This window comes from Pocillopora damicornis, chromosome 4 (genome assembly GCF_964200805.1).
Source record: "Pocillopora damicornis chromosome 4, jaPocDami1.2, whole genome shotgun sequence".
NCBI lineage: Eukaryota > Metazoa > Cnidaria > Anthozoa > Scleractinia > Pocilloporidae > Pocillopora > Pocillopora damicornis.
Window position 1 is genome coordinate 20,835,148 of NC_142673.1, and position 17,503 is coordinate 20,852,650.

The 17,503-nt window shown below is 37.0% G+C and overlaps 2 protein-coding genes and 2 long non-coding RNA genes across 6 annotated transcripts in view; 1 reads left to right on the plus strand and 3 right to left on the minus strand.

The window, feature by feature from the left end:
• The window catches only part of LOC149047228 (uncharacterized), a 3,196-nt gene extending 2,839 nt beyond the window's left edge, over positions 1–357 (minus strand). The window contains exon 1 of one of the 2 annotated variants that reach the window (XR_016186137.1): positions 76–142. This is a non-coding gene — a long non-coding RNA (uncharacterized LOC149047228). Of the gene's footprint in view, positions 1–75 lie in introns of both variants that reach the window. The other variant, XR_016186138.1, reaches the window with a different exon arrangement.
• LOC113686733 (TNF receptor-associated factor 2) overlaps positions 1–4,131 on the minus strand; it is a 16,893-nt gene extending 12,762 nt beyond the window's left edge. Inside the window, exon 1 of the mRNA XM_089204995.1 lies at positions 3,960–4,131. The gene's annotated coding sequence lies outside the window, so the exon portion shown is untranslated. The remainder of the gene's footprint in view (positions 1–3,959) is intronic.
• Positions 1–5,924, plus strand: part of LOC149047227 (uncharacterized) — a 10,328-nt gene extending 4,404 nt beyond the window's left edge. The window contains exons 1-2 of one of the 2 annotated variants that reach the window (XR_016186134.1): positions 1,132–1,463; positions 5,343–5,924. This is a non-coding gene — a long non-coding RNA (uncharacterized LOC149047227). Of the gene's footprint in view, positions 1–1,131; positions 1,464–5,342 lie in introns of those variants that run through there. The other variant, XR_016186135.1, reaches the window with a different exon arrangement.
• Positions 5,925–12,824: 6,900 nt separating this feature from the next.
• On the minus strand, positions 12,825–16,230 carry LOC113686883 (uncharacterized). Its single transcript, XM_027204563.2, has 5 exons — positions 15,984–16,230; positions 15,353–15,528; positions 13,786–13,872; positions 13,439–13,609; positions 12,825–13,239 (listed from the first exon to the last, which is right to left on the minus strand). The coding sequence occupies exons 1-5, from the start codon at positions 15,994–15,996 to the stop codon at positions 13,045–13,047; spliced, it is 642 nt and encodes a 213-aa protein (XP_027060364.2). The 5' UTR covers positions 15,997–16,230; the 3' UTR covers positions 12,825–13,044.
• Between the last annotated feature and the right edge of the window lie 1,273 nt (positions 16,231–17,503).

Consider the following 17,503-nt stretch of genomic DNA (forward strand, 5'->3'; position numbering starts at 1 on the left):
GCTTTCGATAAAGACAGTGGTTGGAGAACGGCCTGTTTATCAATTTCTTCTCTTTTATTTAACTTCTGATCTTACCTTCGGGAAGAGGGAGATGAGAAAATATTGAGGCTGAAGGCCAATGTCCAGTCATGACTGACCTGGTGAACAACGGATGTCTTAACTATATAAGCAAACGATGACAACGGAGATTTTGCTCCGAGCGGGCAAAATAACCTCATCTAATTCCAGCCAATCAAAACACAACATTTGTTCCATCTAAGCAAAACTATCAAAATTATGAATGAACCTTGAACTCGTAATGCGGAAATAGTTTTTGAGCTCATGCTCACATGTTCAGCTTACCTTAATTTGGCGCTACCGTTAAGCACCAACTACAATAGAGCCATTTATCATATCTTATTTTTGATTTGTATCATTAGAACCCAAATTTCTGCGTTATGTGCATCATAAGCTAGGGGAATAATTGTTAAAAGAGAAAATTGGTGTCGCATGATCTGTGCAATATAGGTCCATTTTAAATGCTAGGCAGTTTTATCAAAGAACCATACAATTTATGGTCTCGTTTCAGATCATTTGCTTTAGGGACATCATTTCCTTTAGGGACACGAGTTTCAGTTTCCGACACCGTGACTGACGTTCAGAAAATGCTTAGACCTACACAAGTTTCAACAAATCATTCATTATTTTCATTATTCGACTGATATTTACCCAACGCTGTTAAAAAAAAACATGACCCCTCAGTAAAATACTCAAGAGAATTCTTTCTCTTTGACGTCAATGAAGTATTCGTTCCTACAGTGATTCAAGCTATATGATAGAACATAATGGTAGGTGCTTGCTCAAAAAAACAAAGCATAATAAAGAAAAATTAGGTGTCATCCAACAAATCATTCATTATTTTCATTATTCGACTGATATTTACCCGATGCTTTTAAAAAAAAAAAAAAAACATGACCCCGCAGTAAAACACTCAAGAGAATTCTTTCTCTTGACGTCAATGAGGTTTTCGTTCCTATAGTGATTCAAGCTATATAATATATAACATAATGGTAGGTGCTTGCTCAAAAAAACAAAGCATAATAAAGAAAACTTAGGTGTCATCCTATCAGAGATAAACGCGTGAAATACTGGCTGACCGCTCGTGCATCGACCCAGAGACTCAAGGTACTGAGCAATTATAAGATCAACCAGACATCAACACTCTCGTACAATAGATATCAGCTTCCGGCACTCGAGCCGCTCGACGTGAACAAGGAAAGGAATTGTAGATTGCATGTACAAGAGCAAGTCGATGGAATTCATCAGCGTAAACATTATTCTGGCAATCATTCTGTCATTGCTAACAGCGGTTGTTGTCTTGCTTATTATAATTTTGCGCAATTCTCGCGGTGCAGCGAAGACCGTTGCACCGATGCAAAGGAAAGAGAAAGAACCAGAAGAAAACGATGAGCGGTTTGCAACAGGTGAGAGCACTTCATTTGCAGTGAGTTAGAAGCAGCATGTATGAATTATTTCTATAGGAGGCGCTAGCAGTAAACAAACCTGCACCTCTTTTTTCCACAGCCCAACGAAAGTTCAGTATAACTGTACTTTACAGATCTTTGTTTTCGGCTTAGACGTCAAGTTATTGCCCTGAGCCGTTTCGTTGCAAGCGCGCATCAGTGAAACTTTGCTGCAGGCGTGTCATCGCCATTAGCAAGAAGCTCAAGCAATGCGTGTTCTTCTATGCAAATTTGACAATGGACAAGTGATTGCATGAACATGATAAGTCAGCAAAATATTTGAGGTAGTCCGTAAGTCACTATGAAGGACTTCCAGGTCCTCAACCAAAGTCAGAGAATTCTGAGTATTTTAAGACAAAGACATTAGTGGGATGATCATCATCAACCTTTAAGATAATTATCATACCGAAGTTATTGGCTGAAATACATCGCGCAAAATGAATATCTCAATTTATTATCAAGGCTCTATCTTGTAACACAATTGAATACATTTAATTTAAATAATCAACGGTTTTAAGACAGTACTTCACATGATCACACGGTCTTTTAATTGTTGCGGATGACTAAGGCGACAAATGACACCAGCAGATCACAGGAAACATTTTTGCGTTTAGGAATCTGTGTTTTTCAATTTTCGTGATATATCCGAAGTACCTCATAAATTTGAAGTAGGTCGAGGAACTATTCAGTGAACCCCTTGAAAACCTTGTAAGAGTCGCATTCGGGTCAAGTTCTTTTGCGATGACGTGTTTCATCAATGAGTCACTGTTTGAAAAAAATATGTTGATACTTTTGAGAAAAAAAAAACAATTTTTTTTTACGGGATTGAAGATTGTCAATTTACAAAGAAATCCCAAGTTATTAGACTTCCATAGTAAACAAGATAAATATGAAGAGGGCAACTCTTTCGTGGCAGTTTACATAAGGATATTGATATGATAGCAATTTCAAAACACGCTTCACATACCTTGAAGTGGCAATTATAATTTTATGTAATTATATTTGCTTTTGAATTGGTTTGGTAATTGTTTGAACATCTCTTTCTCAATTAGAAGGCTCATGAACAATCAGCATATTTACTTTCAAGTTTGATGAAAAGCACTGCACGTAATACAACAAAAATACCACTTCAATGAAAAACTTATTATTAACTACGCTTCGGCATTAATAACTCTTTATAGTCGACTGAAAAAAATGACAAATGATGGTAACCTCTTTTCTTTTATTTTTTTTTGTCAACAGTATTTACACTAGTGATTAGTGCTATATCTCATTTGAAAGAGGACAAAATAAGCTTTTCAGAAAAAATATACTTAGCCTCCAAAAATCCATGGATTTTAAATCATGCTCAGAAAATGGCATACAATTTGCATAAATTATTGTACAACTTTTGACTTTGAAACAGCCTGAGCCTGAATGGATTAGAGTTAAAAGGAAACATTTCTTAGATAAAATATTCCTTATCTTATGGGCAAGACATTCAGACACCCCGGCTGAAAAAGAACAGATATGGAATTAATTAGAATTTTTTTCCAAACTGTACCCCAAAACATGACTTGACTTCTGAAATTTTGCCTTGAAACAGGGACAAATGAGATAATCAACCTCAAAATACATAAAGTGCAACATATATCAAAAGCCTTTCACTTGCAATGCACCACCAGTATTTTCAAGAGTAAACAATTCAGAAGTGAAATGCCCAAATTTACTAATCCCTCTTGAAGTCTACAGTGCAACCATTGGAACTATAGTTCTTTGTTTGAAGATTGACATACTGACTAATTAGTCTGACCTAATCTTATCATCACCCCAAGCCCAAATTTACTAATCCCTCTTGAAGTCTACAGTGCAATCATTGGAACTATATTTCTTTGTTTGACTTCTGAAATTTTGCCTTGAAACAGGGACAAATGAGATAATTAACCTCAAAATACATAAAGCGTAACATATTTCAAAAGCCTTTCACTTGCAATGCACCACCAGTATTTTCAAGAGTAAACAATTCAGAGGTGAAACCGGAACCTGTCATTTTATATCATTCCACTCATTCTCGAGCATAATTTGTTTGTTTTGTGAATTTTCAGCAAGTAACAAGTAGAACCACATCTAAAAAACATACAAAACATATAAGATAATGTACAGGTCGATATATATTAAACTATCGTTTTAAAAATAAAATATTTTATTTGATTTAGTTCGGACGCACACTGCGTCATATCTGTCATCGGCTGATAATTTAGGTCGTTGCGTTCTAACATTCCACTGAAGATTATTTTCTCTGTCGCTCAAAAATCATGTTTAATCATAATATATGTTGCTTTTCATTCACAAATATACATTTACAGGTTTGTCTCAAGGCAAAAAACAAGGATTCGTGCGCGAAAATTAAAAGTAAATGTTTCAACACCACATGCGTCACGCATTTAAATATCGCAAGAATGTTTACAGATTACTTACCTCGATTCTTCGCTAGGATTTTCCAGTTTTCTATCTACTTCGGATTCCTCACCACTACAGATACCACCATGCTCACTTCCATCGTCAAAAATCACCTCTAAAGCCTTCGCTACGCTGTATCTCTAGCGTTTCTCATCGGACGCCATTATCGCAGACTGAAATCGTACGCAAATAATTTTCGGATCGGGCTCCCGAGGTCACGTTTGATAGTTCGCCATGTGATTGGCTTAGAATGTTTACATGCTACAGCCGAAATTTCAGAGCGATCGGATGTAATCCGAGCATTTCCGAAAAGGTCAAAGTCATAGTGCAATTTTGCACGATCGGCCAAGGGCCTATTAATATGGTGAACGCGTTTTGCTATCTTGTTCAGCCATTACACATGATAGAATTTTAGTCAAGAATAGCCATTAACTCCTTTTTAAGGGAAAATATACTGCGCCGGCCACTTATTGTTTGACTGTTAGTCGGCCCTTGTATGGCTGAAACCAAGTTGATTTTCGATTTTCTGCTTTGCTGTTTGATTATTTAATTTGATGTTTTTGTTTGTTTATTTGTTTTTTTGCATAAAAATCAGGAATTCGCCGCCGCTGTTCGCATTAAGATAATGAAGAGAACAACCCACATTTGAGCTTCTTTTCGTTAAAGGTTTTTAACAGTACAGAGGCTAACAAGTCGCTTTAAGACACGGAATCCGTGTTAAATAAGATTATGGTAATGTTTAGTCTGTGCCGCATTGCTTCAAAGAGAATTGACGCCATACTAACGCCGAATTGACGTCATAGTCGAGAGATTTGTTAAGGAATGCACGACAGGAGTTGTTTACCAGAAAACTTGTCCCAGAAATGATAAAGGACTTCCCTTCATATCTTTTTCTTTTCGTTCTTTGTGAAGTGTTAATTAGGATATGCTTTATATGTTATACATTTCTTTACTTGTTTATGGTAGGGAGGGGGTTTCGGAAGATTTTGGTTAAGCTTTTGATACAAGATTTACTTGATCTCCATATGGCTCTAAAATGCTCCATGAATGATTCCTCTCCTCTCCCCCCCCCCCCTTCCTTCTTTTGTACTCAATTTCTCTTTAGACTCCTCTTTTGTCAGCGACGACTGTTCCCCCCTAAGTCTTTCGGCTGATTCCTTACAGCAGTATTGAGCTTTCTTACCCTTTCTCATTCCCCTGAATATGGGTCGCTTTTTAACTACTTTTCTAAGACGTGTTAAGTGTCTTCCTTCTTCTCGGAAGCGGAAAGAGAGAGAAAGACTGGGAACAAACTTGAAAACCAGCCTTAAAAAAACAATCTGTAATATAAACTGAAAAGTACCTGCTAACGCAGTCTTTACCATTTATATATTTAAACGTTTGTGTTTTGTTTTCATCCAGCTGTACGGAGACGGAGAGGAAGCAGACTTAGCCTTCCCTGCATACTGACGACTGGCTGAGCCAACAACCCGAGACAAGAAAGGGAAAAGGTCCTTTTTGAGACGACACCGGAGTTTGTTCGGCTAAACACACAAACATGACGAAGAGATGTTACTTGCAAAAATAATGGTACTTCTATTTTGGATGCAGTTGGACAGAGACTCGAGCCACTGAGTTTGAAATGATTTCTTCTGACAGAATTGTTGCAGGAAGTTGACATAATTTCTCTGATAGTGAAAATTAGCGTTGTCCATTATTTATACCAAATATCATGGTATTACTTTTCAAAAGACAGAAACAACTCTTAAACACAACAAAAACATTTCTGCTTCGGTCGGGGTGCATGTACATTAGTTTGTTTGATTTCCTGAATTATTTGGTCGCTGAAAGCTCATCTATTAATATACTTACTGTGTAAGTGAAGTAATATCTATTGGTAAGAGTTGTGATACAACATTGCCATACTTAGTTGGTTAACTTTTCAAGGGAAACAAAAAAAAAACGCGAATGAAAGTTTAAAAAAATCATAATGAAAAAAAAGAAGCAAAGGAGATTGGTTACAAAGCAAATATCAGTGGCCTATTATGAAAAGGTGCCGGCGTATATAAGATCAAAGAGTCTGTAATTATTGTGATCTGCACCAACTGTCTCAGAGCTGGCAATACATTTTAAAAAGTACATTTCTTAAAATTCTGTATTCTTTCAAGGAGAAATTACAACTTATAAACTATTGTGTGCAACTCAGGCAACCGTGAACACTTTGATTTGACTCTGAAAGGTCAATTATACATTGGTCAGTCAAATTGACGTTTAGCACAATTAATTATCGCTGCTGTTCGCGCTTTAGTTTTCTGAAATCTAATTGACATTGCTTTTCAAACAAAAAAAAACCGCAAAAACCTTCTATGAATATTTCTGGTGTATTTAACTTTCTGAGTTTCACAGTAGCTGATATCTGAAAATTGATTTATTATACCATTTTTCCTGAACATCAGGTAGATGTAAAACGTCAATGCCATTCTTCTCCGAATTAGCCTTCAGATCTTTTCATGCCATAACGTAGAAAAATCTGGATAATACACCTCGCTTTTCGATCGGTAACTAATCAAAGATGCAACATGGACAACATATTCTCTCTCTAGTCAAAGCCTAGGTCCAAAAAAAATTGATAAATCTCTGAGAGCACAAGCCCCTGCTTTTCAAGATACTTTTATCGAAAAGAAATTCGAATTCCTTGAATTCTTTTAACGTCCAAGCCAAAACCACTATTAATAGCGGAGTCACTCCTTGTGCTAGTTTTCGTTGGATGAAAGTAGTGACTCCAACCTTGCGCAACTTTTACCACCGAGGAATAAAATACATTTGCATAAGTAAGGACTTGAGAGGCAGACAACACTCCAACCATAGAACTGTGAGCACGAGGAGGGTTTTGAAAACGCGAAAGAATGTGTCTTCTTTACAAATCGCATTTCAGGTGACAGAAACCGTGCTGCCAACCATAATTCTGTAATGTAAAATTGGACTTCATCTCACGTTCTTCCTGCTAATGGGAAAATGGAAAGAGTTTACCACAATTTCTTCTCTTTTTTCTGCAACCCCTTGAAGTTCAGTATTCACAGATCATTGCACCTGCAAAACAGGAAGACCATTCTTTTAATTCCGCTCCTGATTAGATGACTGGTGGAGTCCTCAAGCAACTGAGGTCTTCCTCATATTAAGTTGATTTCCACATATAATGAATCAAGTTATCTAAGACATTCTTTTAGAAAACTTAGCTTTAACCGACTTTTGTTCAACTAATCAAAGATCAACCATTATATCTTTTTTTTTTTCCGCAACCCTTTGACGTCCAGGATTGCAGATCATTGCACTTGCAAAACATGAAGACCATTCTTTTAATTCCGCTCCTAATCAGATGACTGGTGTAGTCCTCAAGCAACTGAGGTCTTCTTCGCATTAAGTTGATTTCCACATATAATGAATCAAGTTATCTAAGACATTCTTTTAGAAAACTTAGCTTTAACCGACTTCTGTTCAACTAATCAAAAATCAACCATTATATCTTTTTTTTTCCGCAACCCTTTGACGTTCAGGATTGCAGATCATTGCACTTACAAAACAGGAAGACCATTCTTTTAATTCCGCTCCTAACAAGATGAGTCATGGAGTCCCCAAGTAACTGAAGTCTTGCTCGTAATAAGATGATTTTAGTATAATGAGTAAAGTTATCAAGGGTATACTTATAGAAAACTCAGCTGGAGCCGATTTTTTTTACCTCCTTTCGAGGGTTTTCCTTTGCCTTCGGAGAACAACAAAAGAATCTGAAAATTGTGACATAAGATTATTTAGTCAAAGGAAAATTACTTATATCCCTGAAAGAAACCGTTCATTTGAGTGACATGTTTATTGAATCACATAACGGCTAAGATACATTGACTTTTATATAAGCAAACATATGGTTAAATTGATTATTTTCTCAGTCTAAGGTCTGGCTAAGGAGTCAAGAAAGAGAAAATCACTAACAGTTTAAATGATTACATATTTTCTTTTTTTTTAACACTCAGGAAACAAATAACCATATAATGATAAATGATAATTCTTAAGCCCCACAAATATATCATGAAAACAAACCGACGACTTAAAAGCCCACGACTTGATTTACAGAATAATCTATAACTACTGTGACTAGTGAAGTCGGAATATATATTGCACATCAACAACCAAATTGGACCTTTTAAGCGAGCCTTAACTATTGCGACTAATCAATAAGTGAACGGAAAAATACCAAGATCATGAACGCTTCGAGAACAGTGAGTTTCATGAAGACAGATTTTCCACCACTTGTCGTCACGGTCCTTCCACATACACCAACTTTGCAGATTTCCAAGCTCGTACAGCGTCCGTTGCTAAACCTCTCCGCTGCTTGAATGTACTCAGGGAACGAGCATCGCCAACGAAAACCGGTGGGAGCATTGACATCATCCACACTAGTGTTGTTGGTGAAGGCGCAAAAGGAAAATCCCGGGGGTATGACGAGAAACTGTCGGGACTCGTAGGTGACGATTTTTGCTTTGGTGATGGAATGCGAGACTGCGCCTTGTACTTCAGCAGAACCTTTTGCTGTCAGCGAGCCGGCCTTCTTTTCTACCTCCGCTCTCAGAGTCCCAGTGATTGATACTGTCGTAGTCTTCTGATCCACATGAGAAGTCGACTTCTTCAACTCGAAGACACAAGCACTGGAGTTTGCTCCATTAAATTTAGGACAAAACTCGGTGGTTTCTGGAACCGCGCATCGTAATCCCGCTTTCGTTGGTCCTGAGAGGTCGGGGCAGTCGTAAACGCTCCATCGGACTGTTCCGTCGCTCTGGTAGGTGATTCGAAGCTGATTGGCAGGGGTGTCCCATGCAGTTCGTTCTTCTGATGACCCGCATAACCATCTGATTTCTCTTTGCCAGCCTGGAAGTTTAATTCTCTTTTCCGTACCTTTGTGTACCTCTTGCTCCAGGATTTTGATATAATTGGCACTGCGGCACTTGTCGGAGGTGTTTTCAACCAAGGTACATTCCGATTGAGCCAACACAGAATTATCTTTCAGACTGAAACAGGCTACTGCTGTCAATATTACAACAGCAAGTTCGTAAGCCATATTTACACAGTCAGTCGGGAAATTTCAGTGGTGAAGTCGGATCAACACAAGAGGCGAGTTTCCGTCTGCTATCAGGGCTATGAATTGTGGTAACAAGTTCATGTGATAACGTTATTTTGTCGAGCAGACCTCGAGCTGAGCCAATATTTAATTTCCGTTTTTTTTTTGTTTTTGGCTTCATTATTGAAAGCTGTTGATGCATGTTAAAAAATTCGGACAATGAAGTAAATCAAGGGTTATGACATACCGTAACAAGTGGCCATGAGAATTTTGTGTGTGTCTCCGTCATTGTTTGTGAAAATGTTTTCCGACGTTTTGCATGTTATTCGAATTCTTTTCTTTTTTTTTTTTTTTTCTTTTTTGGCTGCGTATTTTGGTAAGGTTTTCTTCAAGTTCCTTGTTATTGATTATATATTTTCCTTCATCGTTATATTCTCATTTGAAAAGCGTTAATAATTGTCAAAGGAGTCTCATTAACAATAACATATACACCACGCCAAGGAAAACAGGAACATTTGGCAACATCTCGATTAGATAGAGTTCGAAAGATCCCTTACTCTCGTTATTTTATCGAAAATGGATAAACCTACTTTCAACACGAGTTTGTTTGCTCCGTCAGCAGAAAGGTGATATATTTTGTTGGAAAATTTTGGCCTCAGGAGGGAGAGCATTATTCTTACACAGGTCTAGATTTGGCAGTGTATAGAGTAACAACAACAAATTAATTTCATTGCTGTGGGCGTCGTCAGGTGTCAGTTTTTTATCAATCCATTTTGTGTACAAGCATATGAAGAAGTCTTTTCTAATTGACACAGCTGTTTAGCCAATTATGTTGAATATTAGCAGTATATCGAAGAAAGGGACACGCTCAATTAAGCCTGAATTGCTTCTTCCCTTCAACTATAAGAAAACAGGAACATTATGCTAAAATTTTTCATCAAATAAACGTCAAGTTTTTTCGCAAACCGTGCAGGTTTTCATGCATGTAGAAGTACGGCCGATGAAAGAGATAATCAGGATCATTGTTAGAGAGGTGAGGTGATACCTTTCCCTTCCTTCTATTCTATTGTTAACATTTCGACGGGAATAAACTTTCAGGCTAACAGAGCCGTCGTGTTTCATTTGAAATGATTGGCACCTTCTAATCACTTTTATCTACAATACATTCGCTTCTACTTTGTGAGTTCCTTTCTCTCAGTGATATTGGCACCGCTTGATGACCATGATCATATATCTTAATGATATCTAGCATATCTCAATTTTACAGCTAACCGAAAGAGCCTTTGTCAAATGGTGTTCGGTGATCTCCTAGAAGCAATGGCTCAGTACAACGGGTAACAGAAACAAGCTAAGCCGGGAGAGTCCCACCCAATGACTCTCACTGAGAGTCTTATAGAAGGCCTTAGCAGTGTCATCCATCAGCCGTCAAACTTCCCAAGTAAATTTAATCATTTAACCGTCAACTGTTAAAAAAGATGAATTGCGAACCTGCTTTTAAAAGTCCTCCTTATCATTAACCGTTTCCCGTAATATGCTCTGAGGCGAAAGAATCAGGATTGCCAAGATCTGGCAACGGCGTTTGCTCTTATGATATCGGAAAACGGAGTACTATTTGAAACTAAAAATGACTTATTGTTTCCTGTTAGAATTGGCTTTAATACCTCAAAAAGAGTGACCCTCACCAGTTGTTCATGTTTTTCAATGTTAATAATTTTATTTCGATAAGCGTTAATGGACCAACAGAAACCATGGTTAGACCCTGAAGTTGATCCCAACTTCAGACCGGTGTCCAACTTCATGTTAACTTTGTCTCTGAAGCAACGGAGAGGGTAATAGCTACGCAGCTGTTGGAGTACTTGGTATTTGACGGTCTTCACGAAATTTATCAGTCCGCATATATCACAGCACTGATACCGCCCATCTGCAGGTCCTTCGCGCGATTGATAACAAGACCTGTCAACAGCCTTCGACACGGTCGACCATGAGATATTACTGTCACGCCGCCATGGAGTTCACGTAATGCGGCTCAATGTGAGGTCTATAAGATCTTCTACCTGGCGGTTGAAGTCTGGGGTACCTCAGGAATCTGTTCTCGAAGCTATCTTTCCTCTGATGTAACAGCACCTTGGGGGACATTCTGCACGAGCAAGGTATATCGTACCATACATACGCAGATGAAAAACAGCTTTTTGCCTCCTTTCGTCCTGGTTAAGATTGCCAGCTCGAATCTGCCGTCCACAAATTAAAAACCTGTGTCACTGCAATAAAACAGTGGATGGGTGCCAACAAGCTCAAGTCAAATAAGGATAAGTCTGAGATCCTTGTCTTGGGCTCTAAATTTAGATTTCAGCCCAGCATATATTCTTTAGATGTTGGAGACGTAATACATGCACCCCAGCAGATATAGGAGTTGTATTCAACAAATATCTTAGCATGACACATCATGTCGATGCCATCTGTAAGTCCTCTTTTTATCAACCTAAGTGCATAGCTAAAATCGGAAAGTTCATAACTCCGGAGTTTGACAAAATCCTCATTCCTGCATTAGCTATCTCCAAGCTTGATCACTGTAACGCTCTGTTGTATGGTGTCAACAAAAAGATTACTACAGAAGTATACAGTATGTTCAGAATTCTGCGGCGCGGTTAATAGCATATACCAGGAAATGTAACCAAGGCATATTATACCAGCTCTCAAATAACTTCACTTGCAGTGTGCTATGCATAAAATTGCATCTTATTTTTTATAGTGTTAAATAATCATGCAGGCACTTAGCTACATTTCAAGTATGATTAACTACATTTCAAGTATGATTAATTACTACAGGCCTACTATAGACGAGTTAGCATCTTCTGCCAACCGTCTCCAAGTAGCAAAATCCTAGACTGAAACTTATGGGGACAGAGCTTTTAGTGTAGCTGCTCTGTTTATATGAACCTTTTTTTTTCTTATTTTAAAACCTTTTTTTAGGTGATTTAGTGTTATCAACTGAGTTCAAAACGTAAATTAGAAAGTTCCCGGAGCTTTTGTTTTTTAATTTTAACTGTTGAGATCTTCAAAGTTTGTAATATTGCAGTAAGTAGGTTAGATAGCTTTCTCTTGCACGTCGTAAGGCGCTTAAAGGCTTTACATAAACGTTATATGAATTTTATATATTATTATCATTCAAAGCTGATTCTTTTTTTTTTAATGTTTGACAAGCTTGAACTAACAAGAGTAATTTTATAATATTATTTCATTGTTCTTTCCTCTACCTGTTTTTTTGTTTTTTTTTTTTATTCACTCTAAATAATACTCGTTGACTGTTGGTTTTCAAACAGCCCCAGATTGCGCCATTAAATACTAAAAATCCAAGCTTTCCTGAGTTACTCCAGTTGTCCATCGACCCACTTATATCTTTAATAATGTACGCGAAAAAATTACGCGCTCCTGCTTGGCTGAAAACGAGTGCGTTCTCATGTAACGCGAGTTCAAAGTTGTGACACGAGTACAAATTACGCTAAGCACTCTCTAGTAAGGGTCCCGTGGCAAATAAAATCATCTCAGAATTAAGAAACAAATCAAGACAAGTGTAAGCATATTAAAAAACATTTATAATAAAAATGGAATTGATAAATAAATATATAATCTATTATAATATAGAATGCTTACAAAATATTTCCGATAATATGGCAAAATTCTTTGTTGTTCTAATGATCTTGACTTGGTTGTTAGTAATTTCTTAAAAATAAATATATGCCAATGAATTACAAGGCATTTTTAATAAATATCCAGTAGAAAAATACACTTTTTATTGCTTTCTTATTGCTTTTTTTTGATATATTGCCTGCTTTTGCCACAACGAATGTGAATTCTAACAAATATAATCAGCTTTTACAAAAAGCGGTATTTGAAAATACTCTAAGAAGAGCTCTGACTTAAAAATTAATCTTATGAGTTAACTTATCCAATGCTGAGCTGTTACAAACTCTACTTTATAAATCACTGATACAGTGTACATGAACAAACTCTTTTCAGTCAGTTCACTTTGCATGTTTTACACGCGCGCTTTCTTATGGCGGGCCGCAGGTAAATGAGACTAAGTTTGAACTCTCCCAATACTCCTAATATCCAGGCTTTCTGTCGATGAATAGAATCGCTCCAGATTTTTTTGTTTGGCTGTGGAACTTGAGGCAGAGAAGAATTTCCAGGGGACTGGGAACTCAAACGGACCTGTAAACAAAAAGGAAAGGGACGTTAGAGGAAGAACTAGTGCTAGTGGAGACTCAGAGGAAAAAGAAAACACCAGACTTTTTTTTAGGTGTATCGCTGTCACATTAACATATATAAAATATGCTTGCGTATAGAATATAGAGAATTTTCTGGATGACTAAATTGATAAAATAAAACAAAATAAAAACTGCTCTCTTACCACTTTCTTCATGAGTTTTTTCAGGTGTTGAAGGCGTCCTTGAATGCCTCTAAGGTTATCTTTAATTTCTTTGTTTTCTCGTTGACTCTGGGACCAATTTTGTGTAATATCTTGAAAGACTGAGTGAAATATAGCCACTTGTTTGTATGCCTTCGATGCAAAAACGTGCAACTGAAAGTAAGAATATGAAAACTCAAATTAGTTGTCAGCTGCCACAATGAATAAAAACATCATGACACCAAGATCAGAGTGATTTCTCCTGCTCTGTTTACCCTTAAATTCCCAATAGTTCGCAGCATCTAATTTCTTCATCAATATCATCCCTGAAACAGCTCAGATCAACTTACCGGGAGCCTTTTGCGGTTATCCAGCAGCTCTACTCCTTTAATGGTTACTGGTCTTGCTTCCAGAGGATCGCCGAAGTATTTTTTAGCCTAAATAAAAAAGATACAGAGGTTTAAAATTCAGAATGCTTTGCCTAACTGTAGAATCTAGCTTCTTTAGTGCTCTCCAAACTTCCCAAGTGCATCCTAACTCGATATACGCACAACCAAAACAAGAACCAATTCTTTTACAAGCACGCAGACGCAAGTTGTCCTCGAAAAAAAAGAGTTTATTACATCTGTGCCGGGTTTACCAGGTAAACGTATTCTACCCGAAAACTATGAATAAACAACAAGACAAAAACGGTCGTGAAACATTTCGAGACCAAATCTTAATACAAAAAATTGTAAATTTTCTGTCCAGATGTGAAAAACGAACGAGTTTCTTGCATGCACGCGATCACGTAGTAGATGCTTGAATCGTTGTTTATTAGAATTCACGGCTAGAAATTTGCGTAGGTTTGTGTCGAAATTTTTAAAAAATTCTGAAATTGTACGGTTTAAAATTAAAATCTTCTACTGAACAATACTTTTAGGAAATATCAACACTTAAAAATAATACCAACCGTTCGAAAAACGAAGCGAAAAACTTAAAAATCTCATCCATTTACGAGACTTGTCTGGTAGATTAACCCTACTTGAATTGTTGTTTACTAGAATTCACGACCAAAAATTGCGTAGCTTTGTTTTTTGTTTTAAAAATTCTGAAAATTTTTCGATTTCAGAACAAATTCTTTTATTGAACAACATTTTTGGGACATATAAACACTTCAAAGTAATATTTACCGTTTCAATGAAGGGTCCCCAAAGTCGTAAAGCCTCAGTTGAAGTCAGTAAATTAATTTTTGTTTTCAGCCATAATTCGCATCGCGTTTTGGAATGAAGTATCGTCAACTCCAAAACTAACTTCGTCGCTTGAAAGAGCTCCGTACTCATTGTTTTTCGAAAAGAGTATTATTTAGCAATTTTTTTTTCATTTTGAGCTCCAAAAGGGCTATCTCCATCGGGATAGATCGGAAAAACTATCTCAAAATTTTTGGAACTTTCGGCCGAAGTGAAACTGTATATGTTATGATGGATGAATAGCCATGCAGTACCTAAGAATTTTTACTATGGTAGCTTCATAGAAAATTATGTTATAATTAACAAATCGACAGTGGTTTAGCGTGGTCTGTACTCCTTACCAACAACTATATTCGTCATCAGTGCGGTCAAACTGTTGTGGACTCACGAGGCGCAGCCGACTGATTGCCGTGTCTTTTTGGTGTGTTTGGAAAGTGAAAGCTGAATTTAATTTCTGACTGGCTAATTGACAATTGCTTCTGCTATTAAGAATATTCAAACTAGCTTTTGAATAGGAAGTGAACACCACTACTTGGTAATACCCTTCCAGGGAATTCTGTAGTCATGGTAAATTTACCTTAGAGGTTTTTTTCTTCGCAAATCCTACCCCGCTCCTTATTACATTGTACTATACGTAACTCGTCCTAAAAAATAAAAAAAACTAAAACATTTATTTCTCTTTACTTACAAAAGCTCTTTTTGTTTCGTATGCCAAGTCATTCAGCTTTGGTTGTTGATATTCACAGAGATAGGCCATCCGCCTGAAGAACTCTTTGATTCGGTCACGTAGTACTTCTTTCCCAAGTGGAGCACCAACAGAATAACGAGTAACTCCAACCAACAAAATTAAAAGGAATGAAACGCCTGAAAATTAAAGAAGAATATGAGAAATTCTGTAAACAATAACCAAGAAAAAAACACAGATATGTCTTTCTTATAAGTACTTCAAAGAATAAGGAAATGTGGATGAAATAACAAGATCAGTTTGGGCCGGTAAATCTACGTAAATCACGTAAACGCGGGAGCGAAATGTCCTGTAAAAAGATACGTGTTAGGAACTGATTCTCCTCAAATTGAAACTTGATATGCTCGATCGTCTTTCAGTATCAGTAAGTTAAACTAATTCACTTAACCTTTTCCATGAAACTTACCTCTCAGTCTCAGTAAAGCGCTACCCATAAAAGGAAATGTAGTCATAGCGGCTTAAATTACTTCAGTTATTTCACATACGATACTCTTAAATTCACAACTTCAAACAGTTAGGGATAGTTTGACTGTAAAATATAAATTAAGATAGGGTAAACTGCAGGGAAACTTACTTGTTGCACCCATGTCAACGACGAAGCAGTTTTCTTCAGCGAAATTCGATGTACCAGTCAATAATCGCAAGGATCAAATTACAGTGAAAACGCAGATTGGTAGTTTTACTCTGAAGTGAGAAAACCCCATGTTGTGCGGCTGTTTTTATGGAACAACATATAACAAGAGGAAATCCTTTTTCAATGTCATGTTTCTAAATTTCAAAATGGGTATTTTCCTCCTAAGCAAATCGGTACCTTCCGGAGCTCTTGATTACTGGGACTTTTCAACTCGAGTTCATCCAGTATGATGTGGTCCCATCGTCTTCCTTCCTAAAACTGCCTCTTGATCATTCTAGAGTTACGCATATAAGTAACTGCAGGCTTTACACACAGTTAAAAAATTTATTTCGGAATAAAACTTATTGAATTAAGAAGTTTAAAATTTACGATATGTTTAGGTTGTGAACTTCAAAAGGGGTTTTTTAGTTAACCGGAAATGAATGCTAATCTATCTTAACATACTTAAATTTCCCATAAACCGCAAAGGCTGAATGAAAATTGCCACTAATTTTACGGGTATCATTTGTAAAAAATAATACTTCACAAAGACTTCCGGACAAGAGGTTAAGACCAATGAAAACTGGTACACACTGGCCATGGTAGCGTAGGCCTGATATGTTAATCGGTAGTAGACATAAACACAAGTATCTAGCAGGTCTCTAATAAGAGAGCTATTATTAGGCTGTTCAAAAAATTTGCATTCTGGTTAGACACTGTAAACATTGTAACAGCAGTGTTCTAAAATTAGCAAATGCGTCTGACAAATAGAGCATGACTGTAGTAGATTCGGCGAAAGGTAACGCTGATTCCCTGCATATTCACGTCCTTCCTGATTCGAAAAATTCTGATTAATTTCGCATTGCGCCATGTCCTGAACGTCACACAGAGATGAGCTTAAGGTCCTGTCTGGAAGTTTACCAAAGTATCTAAAACAAGCAACGATTCAGATGACACATGTTTTTGATTAGTGCCCCCAATGAATGCATCGACAATCTGATTATTTTGTAAAACGAGTGAAATAAGCCAAGTTGAATGAGAGTGTTTAAAAGATCGCCCTTCTTTTTGCCCTATCTTTATAACAATTGAGCTGTGAAAATCGTTTACAATTATCTGAGAAAGCAATCTTCAAGAACAAGGTGACGTGACGAAAAGTAACAATGAACAAAGCTTGACTGCAAATGCAAATTTGTTAAAGAGAAAGTGAAGTCAACTGTGGCACTCGCCTCATTGTGTAGAATAACTAGTGGCCGGTTATTTACACAAGGTTTATCCGGTTAGCCAATTGTTTTCTCAGAAAACAATTGGTCATCATAGTGATATTGATTTTTGTGACTAATGACAGAGGGCCTATTACTAATTCTGGTGAAATTAGCTATTTACTTGCTTCAAACAACCCACTTGTAAATACATTTTTAGATACATTGATGGACATATCTACCGGCTAAATGGGTTGGTTCTTGGTTTCTGGTTCTGCAAGA